The sequence below is a fragment of the Geospiza fortis genome, unplaced genomic scaffold (assembly GCF_000277835.1).
Source record: "Geospiza fortis unplaced genomic scaffold, GeoFor_1.0 scaffold112, whole genome shotgun sequence".
NCBI classification, from domain to species: domain Eukaryota; kingdom Metazoa; phylum Chordata; class Aves; order Passeriformes; family Thraupidae; genus Geospiza; species Geospiza fortis.
In genome coordinates this window covers 21,119,400-21,134,166 of record NW_005054298.1, presented here as the reverse complement: position 1 = coordinate 21,134,166, position 14,767 = coordinate 21,119,400, and the positions used below count along the sequence as shown (strand labels likewise).

The 14,767-nt window shown below is 37.2% G+C and overlaps 1 protein-coding gene across 1 annotated transcript in view; it reads left to right on the top strand.

Moving 5' to 3' along the window:
• TTN (titin) overlaps positions 1-14,767 on the top strand; it is a 238,349-nt gene that overhangs the window by 165,510 nt on the left and 58,072 nt on the right. The window contains 28 exon segments of the mRNA XM_031058521.1: positions 1-12; positions 98-391; positions 774-1,073; positions 1,176-1,484; positions 1,576-1,766; positions 2,255-2,684; positions 3,157-3,465; positions 3,881-4,029; positions 4,123-4,155; positions 4,255-4,384; positions 4,484-4,783; positions 4,870-5,187; positions 5,273-5,569; positions 5,659-5,958; positions 6,663-6,977; positions 7,065-7,213; positions 8,089-8,239; positions 8,328-8,609; positions 8,701-9,003; positions 9,108-9,410; positions 9,523-9,804; positions 10,263-10,562; positions 10,652-10,954; positions 11,075-11,383; positions 11,469-11,750; positions 12,003-12,302; positions 12,444-12,737; positions 12,836-14,767. The exon segment at positions 1-12 is cut by the window's left edge and continues 45 nt beyond it; the exon segment at positions 12,836-14,767 is cut by the window's right edge and continues 14 nt beyond it. Of these exon segments, the coding sequence (XP_030914381.1) occupies positions 1-12; positions 98-391; positions 774-1,073; positions 1,176-1,484; positions 1,576-1,766; positions 2,255-2,684; positions 3,157-3,465; positions 3,881-4,029; positions 4,123-4,155; positions 4,255-4,384; positions 4,484-4,783; positions 4,870-5,187; positions 5,273-5,569; positions 5,659-5,958; positions 6,663-6,977; positions 7,065-7,213; positions 8,089-8,239; positions 8,328-8,609; positions 8,701-9,003; positions 9,108-9,410; positions 9,523-9,804; positions 10,263-10,562; positions 10,652-10,954; positions 11,075-11,383; positions 11,469-11,750; positions 12,003-12,302; positions 12,444-12,737; positions 12,836-14,767 (8,877 nt within the window).

The following is a 14,767-nucleotide window of genomic DNA, read 5'->3' as shown; positions in this document are numbered from 1 at the left end:
TAGAAGTATTTGGTAAGAAAAATATTTTCTCAAATTAAATAAGGTTTTCTTTTGGTCAGTATAGGCTTTACCTTACTTGTTTGATTTTGTTTTTCAGATGTTCCAGGACCAGTCCTTGACCTAAAGCCAGTGGTCACAAACAGAAAGATGTGTTTGCTTAACTGGTCTGATCCTGAAGATGATGGTGGCAGTGAAATCATAGGCTTCATTGTTGAAAGGAAGGATGCCAAAATGCATACATGGAGACTAGCTGTAGATACAGATAGATCTAAATGTGATATTACAGGTCTGATTGAAGGCCAAGAATATAAATTCCGTGTTAGTGCCAAGAACAAATTTGGTACTGGTCCAGCTGTGGAAATAGGACCCATTCTTGCAGTTGATCCATTAGGTAAGATGACTTATTTTGCCGGGTTTTTAAAAAGAAAAAAAATTAATGTCAGATTTTTTTCTTTCCCTCTATACAGAAAGTGTGTTTATTTTTCAAATACATGGATAGGCATCTACCTTAGCTTCATTACGTCAGTCAAGTTTCTGAATCAGTTCTCTGAAGCCAGTGTAGTTCTTTACATAGCAAAATACTGGTGCCTACTGAGACACTGCTTATTACTTTTTTCTCCACATACATGAGAAACTTTATAGAACCATAATCATACTCAGATTCTTTGCATGTAAGAACTATGGTTTTAAAAGGCCAGAGCCACTGCATTCTTATGATTTAAAATTGTCTGGTATTTTAATTTTTTCTTATTGTAATTTATCTGTATTAATAGGTCCTCCAACAGCACCTGAGAGGTTCATGTACACGGAGAGGACGAAGTCATCCATTACACTTGACTGGAAGCCTCCACGCAGTGATGGTGGTAGTCCCATCTTAGGATATATTGTTGAGAAGAGGAGACATGATTCAAAAGATTATGAAAGAGTTAATGCAAGGCTCTGTCCAAAAACATCTCTTCTTGTTGAAAAACTCGATGAACTTCATATGTATGAGTTTCGTGTGAAAGCTGTCAATGAGATTGGAGAAAGCGAGCCATCACTGCCCCTCAATGTAGTTATACAAGATGATGAAGGTATATCAACTTTAAAGATATCCATATAAATATCTTCAGAACACTTCAAGACACTTTCTCTATTTCATCTCCATCTTCACTCTGTCACTTTCCTCCTTTCAGTGCCTCCAACTGTTACGTTGCGTTTGGCTGTGAGAGGAGATACTATCAAAGTCAAGGCAGGAGAACCAGTAAACATCCCTGCTGATATAACAGGCCTGCCAATGCCAAAGATTGAATGGGACAAGAATGAAGTTTTAATTGACCAAACATCTGATGCACTTAAGATAACCAAGGAAGAAGTGTCTAGAACTGAGGCAAAAACTGAACTCATCCTTCCTGCAGCAGTGAGGGATGATAAAGGCACTTACACTGTGAGAGCTACCAATCGTCTTGGCACTGCATTCCGCAATGTGCATGTCGAAGTGTATGGTAAGGATGCAACATTTTAATAAAATGACAGCTAACAGAATGCCTTTGCCTTCTTTTTAACGTAGTTCCATGCTCTATTGCTTTCATACAGATCGTCCTTCACCACCGAGAAATCTTGCTGTTTCTGATATTAAAGCAGAATCATGCTATTTAACATGGGATGCACCTCTTGATAATGGTGGTAGTGAAATTACCCATTACATTATTGAAAAACGTGATGCCAGTAAGAAGAAGTCTGAGTGGGAAGAAGTCTCCAAAGGCGCTGTTGAGAGAAGATTTGGGGTAATTTATAAAATATTTTTATTACATACTTTAGTATGCATAAAAATAAAATGACTACATATTTAATGGAAACTACTACTTGCATAGGTACCTGTGCTCATGCTCCATTTAGACTCCAGAATTACTGGATAAATGTTTCCCATCCATGTATCTCTGTTATCCCTTACGTGACAAACAAAAGAAATTGTTCACTTTTGCTACTTCACCTCAGCTGGACTAGAGAGAAGACACCTTCCTTTCCATTTTCCAGAATTTTTTTTTTTTTTTTTACCAACTGCAAGAACAAACATAATGACATATTTATTTATGTTCAGTCCTATGCACATGAAATAAGAGTATCCTTAGGACATCACATAGAACTGTGTAGTACATAAACATAGGTACATCAGTCAGATTGCAAGATAGAATTTAAAGTGAATACTTCTGCTTAAATCCAAATAAGTTGATTCTGAAAGCAGCCAAGTGTTGATTTAAATCCTCTTTTTCAGGTATGGAATCTTGCAACAAATGAAAAATACCAATTTAGGGTCCGGGCTGTAAACAAATATGGAATAAGTGATGAATGCCTCTCAGAAAAAGTTGTCATTAAGGATCCCTATGGTCTTCCTGGACCTCCTGGAAAGCCAAAAATTTTGGATCGCACCAGATCATCTATGCTGGTGACTTGGGAGCCTCCTTTGGACAATGGTGGCAGCCCAATAACTGGCTATTGGCTGGAGAAGAGAGAGGTGGGAGGTGTCTACTGGGCACGTGTCAACAGGGCTCCAGTAACAAAACCATCAGTAAAAGGTCTGGAGCACAATGTGCTTCGTTTGGCTGAAGGTGTTGAATACCAGTTTAGAGTTATGGCTGAAAATCTTGCTGGAATTGGCCCTCCCAGTGAACCATCAGATCCAGCTTTGGCAGCAGATCCTATATGTAAGTATATTATTTGTATGACTGTGTTAGAGGACTGTATCACAGAAGAACAAAAAATGTGTTGCTATTACTTTTTTTAATTTATTAATGAAAATTATTAATAATGAAGTATTAATGTACTAACATTAATCAAAGGTTTTGCTTGCATTAAACTTAAGAGAGTATATTGACACAAAGTTTCTGATTTTAAAATTTTAAAAATAATTAGCTTTAATTTTAATTTTTTGCCTCTTCTATGTACCTAATACTGTAATAACACCAGTGTAGGCATTGCCAAATAAATTTCTGCCTTGTACCTTAAGTATCTCTTGCTAACATAGGGAATATGTGTAATTGGTATGCATATTCTAGGATTTATACTCTATATACAGGTAAAGAAATGAAAATACTTGCATTCTTCTAGAAACCTATCTAGAAAAATACAGGAAAACACTAACACCAGGGTAATTTTTACTTGCTCTTGTTTTACCAGTTGTGCCTGGTCCACCATCATGCCCAGAGGTCAAAGACAAAACCAAATCATCTGTAGCACTTGCATGGAAGCCTCCTCAAAAGGATGGTGGAAGTCCTATAAAAGGATATATTGTTGAAATGCAAGATGAGGGTAGTACTGATTGGAAGAAGGTGAATGAAGGAGACAAACTCTTTCCTACTTGTGAATGTGTTATTCCCAACTTGAAAGAGCTCAGAAAATACAGATTTAGGGTGAAAGCTGTAAATGCTGCTGGAGAATCAGAACCAAGTCCTGCAACATCAGAGATACCTGTCCAAGATATTCTAGGTAAGAGTTCCGAGAACTGATTTAGGTATTTTTATGTAAATGCCACTTACTGCTATGAGTGTTCAAAAAGGATGCCAAGCAAGCCAAAGTCAAAACAAAATAAACAATTATACAAGAATGTAGCAAAAGACTGACACGCATCTTTGAAAGTTTCATTATTATGTCCATTGCCAGGGAATGCTCCATCAGGAAACTGATGAGCACCTACAGACATACTAATGAAATACTGTTTATTTTATGAAAAAATTACAGCAATGAGTTTTTCTATTTGTATACTTCCCAGTTTCCTTTTTGTATGTCCAGCCTTTTTCACATGAACATGCATTACATATGTTTCTGAGGGATTTCAGCTCAGTGATGATGGAATTTTGCTTTCAGTAGCTCTTAAAAATTATATATTTAAATGTTTTTGCAGAGGAACCAGAAATCTTCCTTGATCTTGGAGCACAGGATTTGCTCTCTTGTCGTGCTGGCACAACAATTAAAATCCCAGCTGTTATCAAAGGTCGTCCAGTTCCAAAAACGTTTTGGGAGTATGAAGGAAAAGCAAAAACAGCAGCAAAGGTTAGTAAAAGTAATAGGTTTTTTTCCTACACTTCTTTCTAGACATTTAAGCCTATTCCCTTTTACATTTATATTATTTCTATTTGTTTATAGGAGGGAGGTCATAATGTACCTGAAGAAGCTCAGGTAAAGCAAGCCATATTTTTAACCTCAGTATTATTGCATTTTTGAAACATAAATATTCAACTTTGCTCTATAACTTCTTTTTGCTCTTATAATATGCAGGTGGAAGCAACTGATACACGTTCACAGATTATCATCCCTGACTGCAACAGAAGTCACTCTGGACGATACAGTATTACAGCAAAGAATAAAGCAGGACAAAAGACAGTGCATGTCAGAGTCAATGTGCTTGGTATGGCTTGCATATATTGAAGTATCCAGATGTTAGCGTTTAGTCTTATTTTTCTACATACTTATGTAAAATTTTGTCTGTTTGCTTTTATCTTAACAGATGTCCCTGGTCCACCAAAAGACCTTAAAGTAAGTGATATCACTAGAGGTAGCTGTAAACTCTCATGGAAGATGCCAGATGATGATGGTGGAGAGAGAATCAGAGGCTATGTTATAGAGAAGAGAAATATTGATGGGAAGGCTTGGACTAAAGTGAATCCAAACTGTGGCAGTACTTCCTTTGTGGTACCTGATCTCATAACTGGCCAAGAGTATTTCTTCCGGGTACGTGCAGAAAACCGTTTTGGAGTTGGGCCTCCTGCAGAAACCATCCAGCGGACCACAGCCAGGGATCCAATCCGTAAGTAAAATTAAAGTCAAACAAATCCTTTAAATCACATGGTACTGTATGGTGGATTTATTCACTCTTCTCTTTTGCTTGTGAAGATCCTCCTGATCCACCTATTAAACTGAGGATTGGCCTTGTAACCAAGAACACAGTGAGCCTGACATGGAAACCACCAAAGAATGATGGCGGAGCTCCTGTTACACATTATAATGTTGAATGTCTCCGCTGGGATCGTACTGGAGAAGTGAAAGAGTCTTGGAAGCAATGCAACAGACGTGATGTGGAAGAAACAAAGTTTACTGTTGAGGATCTTGTAGAAGGTGGAGAATACGAATTCAGAGTCAAAGCTGTAAATATAGCAGGTCCTAGCAGACCTTCAGCCACTGTTGGCCCACTTGTTGTCAAAGACCAGACATGTAAGTAGCAATACCAGTAAATACAAATTCCATTTTAAAATTATGAAGTATTTTTGTATGCTATTTTTTCAACATTTTGTTGTAGGTCCACCATCTATTGAGCTGAAAGAATTTATGGAAGTTGAAGAAGGAACAGATGTTAAAATTGTGGCCAAGATAAAGGGTGTACCCTTCCCCACATTAACATGGCTAAAAGCTCCTCCAAAGAAACCAGATGACAAATCACCAGTGGCGTATGATCAACATGTCAACAAGATTGTTGATGAAAATACTTGCACTTTATTGATCCAACAGTCTCGCAGAAATGATACAGGCCTATATACTATAACAGCTGTAAATGACCTGGGAACTGCTTCAAAGGAGATGCGGCTGAATGTTCTGGGTACATATCAAGAACTCTTACAATTACATTAATTGATATCATGCATTTGATACTTGATTAATTCTTCTTTCTTAAAATGTATCTTGTAGGTCGTCCTGGACCTCCAGTAGGACCTATTAAATTTGAATCCATTTTGGCTGATAAAATGACAATATCATGGCTTCCTCCATTAGATGATGGTGGTTCTAAGATTACAAACTATGTTATAGAGAAAAAAGAAGCAAATAGGAAGACATGGGTGGCTGTTACTAATGAGCCCAAGGAATGCATATTCACTGTTCCCAAGCTGATGGAAGGCCATGAATATGTGTTCCGCATTATGGCACAAAACAAATACGGTATTGGAGAACCTTTGGACAGTGAGCCAGAAACAGCACGAAACCTTTTCAGTAAGTAGAAATAAGCTTTCAAGTGATGTCAGTTGTTTCCATATGCTGGTATGCATATAGCATCTGTTAAATACCACTACAGTTTTCTCTCTTTATTAAGTTTTCTAGAATAGCTTGAAGAGTTTTAGCAGTAGTACCTGGTTCTTAAAAGCATGTGTGGCACTTAAAATATTTTTCTCCCTCTTTGTGTTATATTAAAGCACAATTTCAATACTTTTAAATACACAAGTATTTATATACTTAAATACACAAGTAAATGTTTATTTGATAAGATTCAAGTTATTTTATTGTATTTGAGATATTATTAATGTCTTGGATGAGAAAGAATCAATTTCCTACCTTCAGTTTTGAAAGATAAATTGTACAGAAAAGCTCAGACCTAGGAGGAAAGTTAGATTGGCAAGAGAAGATGGTTCTTAAAACAGCAAGTGTTAAGCTGAGCACTAAAATGAGGTAGTGATCTAGAAAGGCTAGAAAACAAATTTTTGACAATTTTTATTTGGAGGAAAGGTATTTCATTTTTCACAGAATTATATGTACCTGAATAGGGGTGAGAAATTGAAAGAGGAAAGAAACCTTGTGCAGATGGCTAACTGCCTAGTGCAACGGTGACCATGTGAGTGCATAGCTCTGCTGCACTCTAGCTATTTCTGTGTATTTTTAGCATATTTTTTACAAGCTATGTGTGAATTTTTTTCCCTCAGCTGTGCCTGGACCTCCTGACAAGCCAACAGTTAGCAGTATAACACGTGACTCAATGACAGTTAACTGGGAAGAACCAGAACATGATGGTGGCTCTCCTATTACTGGTTACTGGCTGGAGCGCAAAGAGACCACTGGAAAGAGATGGACCAGGGTTAACCGAGATCCTATCAAGCCTATGACACTGGGGGTTTCATACAAAGTTACAGGCCTTATTGAAGGCTCTGAGTATCAGTTCCGTGTGTCAGCTATCAATGCAGCTGGTGTTGGCCCACCAAGCATGCCATCTGATCCAGCACTTGCTAGAGATCCTATTGGTAAATATTTTAATTTTTTTTTTAATTTGAAAGTACTCAAATAAGATTGTATAATACATTTTTATGCTGTATGATGTTATTTTTCAGCCCCACCTGGCCCTCCTATACCAAAAGTTACTGATTGGACAAAGTCTTCTGTAGACTTGGAGTGGACTCCACCAGTAAAGGATGGTGGTTCCAGAGTCACTGGCTACATTGTTGAGTTTAAAGAGGAAGGAAAGGAAGAATGGGAACGGGTAGGTGGAAAACCATAACAGAATCAGCACTTATTCTCTCTGTATCTATCAATATGAATTGCTCCAGAAAAAATTTCTTTAAAAATTTTTGCTTTTCAAGTTATTTTCTAAAAGTTTGTACCATAATTATCTTCGTATGTTTAAAATACCAGACCAAGCTTGTCCTTCCTCAGCATGAAGTTAACTTTGAAAATACTAGATATAGAATTTTACAATTTTTATTTCAAGATGTCGGAAAATATGTAGGTAATATGTGATAAAAAACACAGAAGACCAAGTTAGAACTGTCAGAAAAGTAAACCTCACTGGTATCAGACGATGTCAAAGTGTTTACAACTACTATGTTTCTACATTTTCCCAGTTTTTTTCAATAGTGCATTACTGAAAATCTAACTGGTGCACACCTTGGCTATTTTTTGTATCTCCATAAATACATGGGTTCATTTTAAGTAAAACCCACATTTCCTATACTGTTTCCAGGTAAAGAGACTTTATATTGGATTTTGAAAAGAAAATAGATTAATTCTCTATTTTTTCTTGCTCTCACTTATATGAGTTTATGTGTCCAAAAATATACGTAATTCTTCTGAGACCAGACAATTGTGATTGCTAAATAGATAATTCTAACAACCTTCTATGTTAGAATATGTTAGAAAAAAGACGAATCTTTGGAATAGCTTGTAGGTCCATGAGATATATTTCTTTTAAAAATTCTGACGAATTCTGTGTGGGCTAGATCCATGTACATCCATGTACACTTCATTCTTTCGTGTGCTTGTAAATCTGAAATAATATCTAATGTCAGATTTGTTTCAGACTCTGAAAAGAAATTGATGGTATCTTGATGTTTGCTGATTACAATGTTTTTTTTCCAGGTAAAAGATAGAGAAATTAGAGGAACCAAGTTCGTTGTGACAGGATTAAAAGAAGGTTGTTTTTATAAATTTAGAGTTAGAGCAGTAAATGCTGCTGGCATCGGAGAGCCTGGAGAAGTTACAGACATTATTGAAATGAAGGACAGAATTGGTATTTATCATTTTGATTTACATTCTTAGTATGTCTAACTCAAAGTAAGAAAAGGAAATAATTGACTTTTTTTTTTCTCTCCCCTCAGTGGCTCCTGATATTAATTTGGATGCAAGTGTCAGGGACAGAATTGTTGTTCATGCTGGAGGAGTAATTCGGATCATAGCATATGTCTCAGGAAAACCACCTCCAACAGTGAGTTGGAGCAGGGATGAGCAAGCTTTGCCAGAAGAAGCCAAAATTGAAGAAACAGCTATTAGTTCTTCTTTAGTCATCAGGAATTGCAAAAGGAGTCACCAGGGTTTATACACTCTTCTTGCTAAAAATGATGGTGGTGAGAGGAAGAAGACAATTATTGTTGATGTGCTAGGTAAATAGCAGCTTCAGTGCTTGTAAACAAGTACAGTTTAATAAGATTCAGCATGTATGTTTCAATACTCCATTTTTTTCTTTGCTTCCAGATGTGCCAGGCCCAGTTGGAATGCCACTCCTTACAGAGAATCTAACTAATGACTCTTGTAAATTGTCATGGTTTACTCCAGAAGATGATGGTGGTTCTCCTATTACCAACTATATAATTGAAAAACGTGAATCTGACCACAGAGCTTGGACTCCAGTGACCTACACAGTTACAAGACAGAATGCTACTGTTCAGGGACTTATTCAAGGGAAAGCCTACTTTTTCAGAATTGCAGCTGAGAATATAATTGGCATGGGCCCTTTCACAGAAACAACAAAAGAGATTCTTATTAGAGATCCAATAAGTAAGAATATTTTTGGTTTGGATAACTGTCAGATGAGATTAGTACACAGGAAGATTCTGAATATGAAGAAAAATGAATCTACCTTATTTTTACTTTATTCACAGCTGTTCCTGACCGTCCAGAAGACCTGGAAGTAAAAGCAGTTACCAAGAACTCTGTTACACTAACTTGGAACCCTCCAAAATATAATGGAGGCTCAGATATCACCATGTATGTTCTAGAGAGCCGCCTCATTGGAAAAGACAAATTCCACAAAGTTACAAAGGAGAAAATGCTTGATAGGAAATTCACTGTAGAAGGCTTGAAAGAAGGTGACACCTATGAGTTTCGTGTGAGTGCTTGCAATATTGTGGGGCAAGGCAAGCCATCATTTTGCACTAAACCAATCACGTGCAAGGATGAAATAGGTATGTTTCTTTTTCATATTTCTTTTGAAAATAGTAATTACATTTACTGATTCCTTACTTTTTCATATTAATATTGCTGACATTTGTGGGCTTTGTGTATTTTGTGTTTCAGCTCCTCCCACACTTGACCTTGACTTTAGAGACAAGCTTATTGTCCGAGTTGGTGAAGCTTTCAGCTTGACTGGACGCTACTCAGGCAAACCTGCACCAAAGGTTACTTGGCTAAAGGATGATATTGTTGTGAAAGAAGATGACAGAATAAAAATTAAGACAACTCCTACAACTCTTTGTTTGGGAATAGTAAAATCTGTCCGTGAAGACACAGGCAGATATTGTGTTACTGTAGAGAACAGCACAGGATCAAGAAAAGGATTTTGTCAAGTTCATGTTGTTGGTAGGTTTTACTGAACAACAATATTGTATGTGATTTTTATTGGTGATTAGAATTCATTGATTTTTATAAAATTTAAGTATTGAAATATGCTCTTTATTACAATAATTCAATTTACTGCTTTCTCAGCTATACTAAAAATCTATTTATTTATTTTAAGCACTTATTTAACTCTGAATTTGTTTATTCAGCATGAATAATTTAATCTCTCTACATGCATTTAGAGAATCTCAACACTAGAAAATGTTAATCACCAGGTACTTTCTAAGCATTAAGGAATTAATTCCAGTATATCAAACATGTATTACAGAGGAATAACCCTGAAGTCTTGATTCCTTATTATAACTGTGCTGTCAAGTTTCTAATTTTATACTGTATTTGCTGTACTGACAGTGTTTAATCTATGTTGTTTTGTGACGTTCATAAAAAAGCATGGGTATGCTTTATTTTTTCCTAAACAGATCGCCCATCACCTCCAGTAGGCCCAGTTATATTTGATGAAGTCTTTAAAGATCATATGGTTGTTTCCTGGAAACCTCCATTAGATGATGGAGGCAGTGAAATTACAAATTACATAATTGAGAAGAAGGATACACACAAAGACTTGTGGATGCCAGTTACGTCTGCCACGGTGAAGACAACATGCAAAATTCCCAAGCTGCTTGAAGGAAGAGAATATCAAATTCGAATTTATGCTGAAAATCTTTATGGCATAAGTGATCCTCTCATCTCTGATGAGATGAAAGCCAAGGACCGTTTCCGTAAGCTTTTAGTTTTCAATTTTATTTAGAAACTCCAATATTTATTCTGTTTGTAGTGCTCATACACTCTTTTTTTCTTCTCACCCCAGGTGTTCCTGATGCACCTGAGCAACCAATCATTAAGGATGTAACCAAAGACTCTGCAGTAGTGGTTTGGAACAAACCATATGATGGAGGCAAGCCAATAACAAACTACATTGTAGAAAAGAAGGAAACCATGGCTACAAGATGGGTCAAAGCTACCAAAGACCCAATTTTCCCTGGTACAAAGTTCAAAGTACCTGATCTCCTTGAAGGTTGTCAGTATGAATTCCGTGTTTCAGCAGAAAATGAAATTGGTGTTGGTGATCCTAGTCCACCATCAAAGCCAATTTTCGCTAGAGATCCAATCGGTAAAGTATCACATTTCATTTCTCATTGAATTTTTAATGCACTCAGTTTCAGTTCAAAAATTATTCTAATAGCTTCTTTTTTTTCTCTCCCATTTCTTTATTGTTTTATTTTTATAACAGCAAAACCAAGTCCACCTGTTAATCCAGAAGCAGTAGATAAAACTAAAAATTCAGTTGATTTATCTTGGCAACCACCACGCCATGATGGAAATGGCAAGATAATTGGCTACCTTATAGAGTTTCAGAAAGTTGGAGATGAGGAATGGAAACAGGCTAATCTTACAGCAGATTCTTGTCCTGAAACAAACTACAAAGTCACTGGTCTTACTGAGGGATTAACCTATAAATTCAGGGTCAAGGCAGTCAATGCAGCAGGTGAATCTGATCCAGCGCATGTTCCTGATCCAGTAGAAGTAAAGGACAGGCTTGGTGAGTTTAATAAAATCAGATAAGTTAACCTAAGAACAGACCTTTTTTTCCCTCATTTTGTAAAAACTTGTATTTTTGATTCCAGAACCTCCTGAGTTAATACTTGATGCTAATATGGCCCGCGAACAGCATGTAAAAGCTGGAGATACCCTGAGACTTAGTGCTGTTATTAAAGGTGTTCCATTCCCCAAAGTTACTTGGAAGAAGGAAGATCATGAGGTCTCACCCAAGGCTGATATTGAAGTTACAGGAGTTGGCAGTAAGCTTGAAATCCGTAATACTGTCCATGAAGATGGTGGAATGTACTCCCTGACAGTTGAAAATCCAGCTGGCTCAAAGACTGTTTCAGTAAAAGTTGTGGTCTTAGGTAATCATTTTGTGTTCCCTTTATACAACATCTTTTTACTCTATAAATGAAGATTAGGAAATAAAGGAATTTCTGGAAAATATCTGTAAACCAAGTTATAAACCAAGTTATATTTTTATGCAAATATAAAAAGTAGAAAAAGGACTAAAAACTACGTAAAATATAATACAGTTTATCTTGAAATTTACAAAGTTTTTTAAGAAATGCTTCGGTTACCAAATAAATAACAGATTATATTTTTATCAATGTTAGATAAGCCTGGTCCACCCAGAAATCTGAATGTCAGTGATGTTAGAAGCGACTCATGCTATCTCACTTGGATGGAACCAGAAGATGATGGTGGCTCTGTGATTACCAACTATGTGGTGGAGAGGAAAGATGTAGCTTCTGCACAGTGGGTAGCCATCTCATCATCCTCCAAGAAACGCAGTCATATGGCTAAATATCTGATGGAAGGCACTCAGTATCTCTTCCGAGTTGCAGCTGAGAATCAGTATGGTAGAGGTCCATATGTGGAAACACTTAAGCCTATCAAAGCTATAGATCCACTGCGTAAGTGTTTTTCAGTTATACGGTTTGATTTTTTTTATATGGGATTTGGTAATTTTGAGGTTGTCCTATTGGTATGAACATGATACACTGGTACCGTAGATTTTTCATCCTAGTAACCATTTTGGTTTTGTGTTTTAAAAGATCCTCCAGGGCCACCAAAGAATCTGCATCATGTTGACGTTGACAAGACTGAAGTTTCCCTTGTTTGGAATCGACCAGATCGTGATGGTGGTGCTGAGATAACTGGGTATTTGGTGGAATATCAAGAAGATGGTGCAGATGAATGGACAAAGTTCCAGACAGTCCCTATGCTGGACTGTGTTGTTACAGGCCTACAGAAAGGAAAAACATACAAATTCCGTGTGAGAGCTCAAAACATTGTTGGTCTTAGCCTTCCAGATACAACTATACCAATTGAGTGTCAAGAAAAACTAGGTAATTTTTGATTTTTCATGTTTTTTCACTGATTTTTTTTCTCTTTTTCTATAAGCATTTGCCCTGAAAAATTAATTTCCATTTTTCTCTAATTTCAGTACCTCCATCTGTGGATCTAGATGTGAAGTTAATTGAAGGTCTTGTTGTTAAAGCTGGCACTACAGTGCGCCTTCCAGCGATTATGAGAGGTGTGCCAGTTCCCACAGCAAAATGGGTTACTGATGATACTGAAATTAAACCAGATGGCAAATACAAGATTGAGACCGACAATTACTCAACTGTGCTTACTATCAAAGACTGTGTAAGAAAAGATACAGGAGAATATCTACTCACAGTATCTAATGCAGCTGGCAGCAAAACTGTGGCTCTGCACCTTACAGTTTTGGATGTTCCAGGCCCACCAACTGGTCCTATTAATATTCTTGAAGTAACACCAGAATATATGGTTATTTCTTGGCGCCCTCCTAAAGATGATGGTGGGAGTCCTATAATAAATTATATTGTTGAGAAGCGTCAATCGAAGAAAGAAACTTGGGGAGTGGTTAGCTCTGGAACAAGTCACACAAAAATTAAGGTTCCACGGCTGCAGAAAGGCTGTGAATATATTTTCCGTGTCCGTGCAGAAAATAAGATAGGCATTGGTGCACCTCTGGATTCAGAACCAACAGTTGCTAAATACATGTTTGATCCACCATCCCCACCTGGTAAACCAACTGTTTATGATATTACAGAAAATGCTGCAACAGTGTCTTGGACCCTGCCAAAATCTGATGGTGGAACTCCAATAACTGGTTATATACTTGAACGTCGGGAAGCGTCTGGTAAATGGGTGCGTGTCAATAAGACACCTATACTTGATATGAAATACAGAGTCACTGGTCTCTTTGAAGGCAACACATATGAATTCAGAGTTTTTGCAGAAAACATGGTGGGCTTAAGCAAACCATCTCCAAGCTCTGATCCAATAAAAGCATCACGTCCTATCACTCCTCCTGGACCACCTATAAATCCAAAATTAAAAGACAAAACTAAAGAATCAGCTGATCTTGTGTGGACAAAGCCCCTCAAGGATGGTGGCAGCCCAATTCTGGGATACATTGTGGAATGTCAGAAAAGTGGAACTACACAGTGGAATAGGATTAATAAGGATGAACTCATTAGACAGTGTGCTTTCAGAGTACCTGGATTAATAGAAGGAAATGAATATAAATTCCGAATAAAAGCTGTTAACATCGTGGGAGAAGGAGAACCAAGAGAACTACCAGAAACTGTACTTGCAAAAGATATTCTTTCTCCACCAGAAATAAGCCTAGATGTGACCTGTCGAGACTTAATTACTGTCCGAGTAGGTCAAACAATACGTATTACTGGTAAGGTAAAAGGCAGACCAGATCCTGAAATAACATGGTCTAAAGATGGCAAAGTACTAGTCCAAGAAAAGCATGTTGAAATACTTCATGATCTACCTAATGTCGAACTGCAAGTGAAGGAAGCCAAAAGATCTGATCATGGCAAATATATAATAGCAGCTAAAAACAGCTGTGGACAGGCTCAAGCTTTTGCTATTGTTAATGTACTTGACAGACCTGGACCATGTCAGAACCTGAAAATAAGCTATGTCACAAAAGACTCTTGTATGATCTCTTGGGAGAGTCCAGTGGATAATGGTGGCTCTGAAATTACAAATTACATAGTAGAATACCGTCAGCCAAATCAGAGGGGATGGTCAATTGTCTCCTCTGATATTACTAAACGATTAGTAAAGGCAAATCTTGTAGAGAACCGTGAATATTTCTTCAGAGTTTGTGCAGAGAACAAAATAGGCCCAGGCCCTTGCATTGAGACCAAGACTCCTATCCTTGCTATCAATCCTATTGACAAGCCTGGAGAGCCAGAAAATCTTCACATTGCAGAGAAAGGAAAGACATTTGTATACCTGAAATGGAGAAGGCCAGATTATGATGGTGGAAGTCCCAATTTAAGTTACCATGTTGAGAGAAAACTGAAAGATTCAGATGAATGGGAAAGAG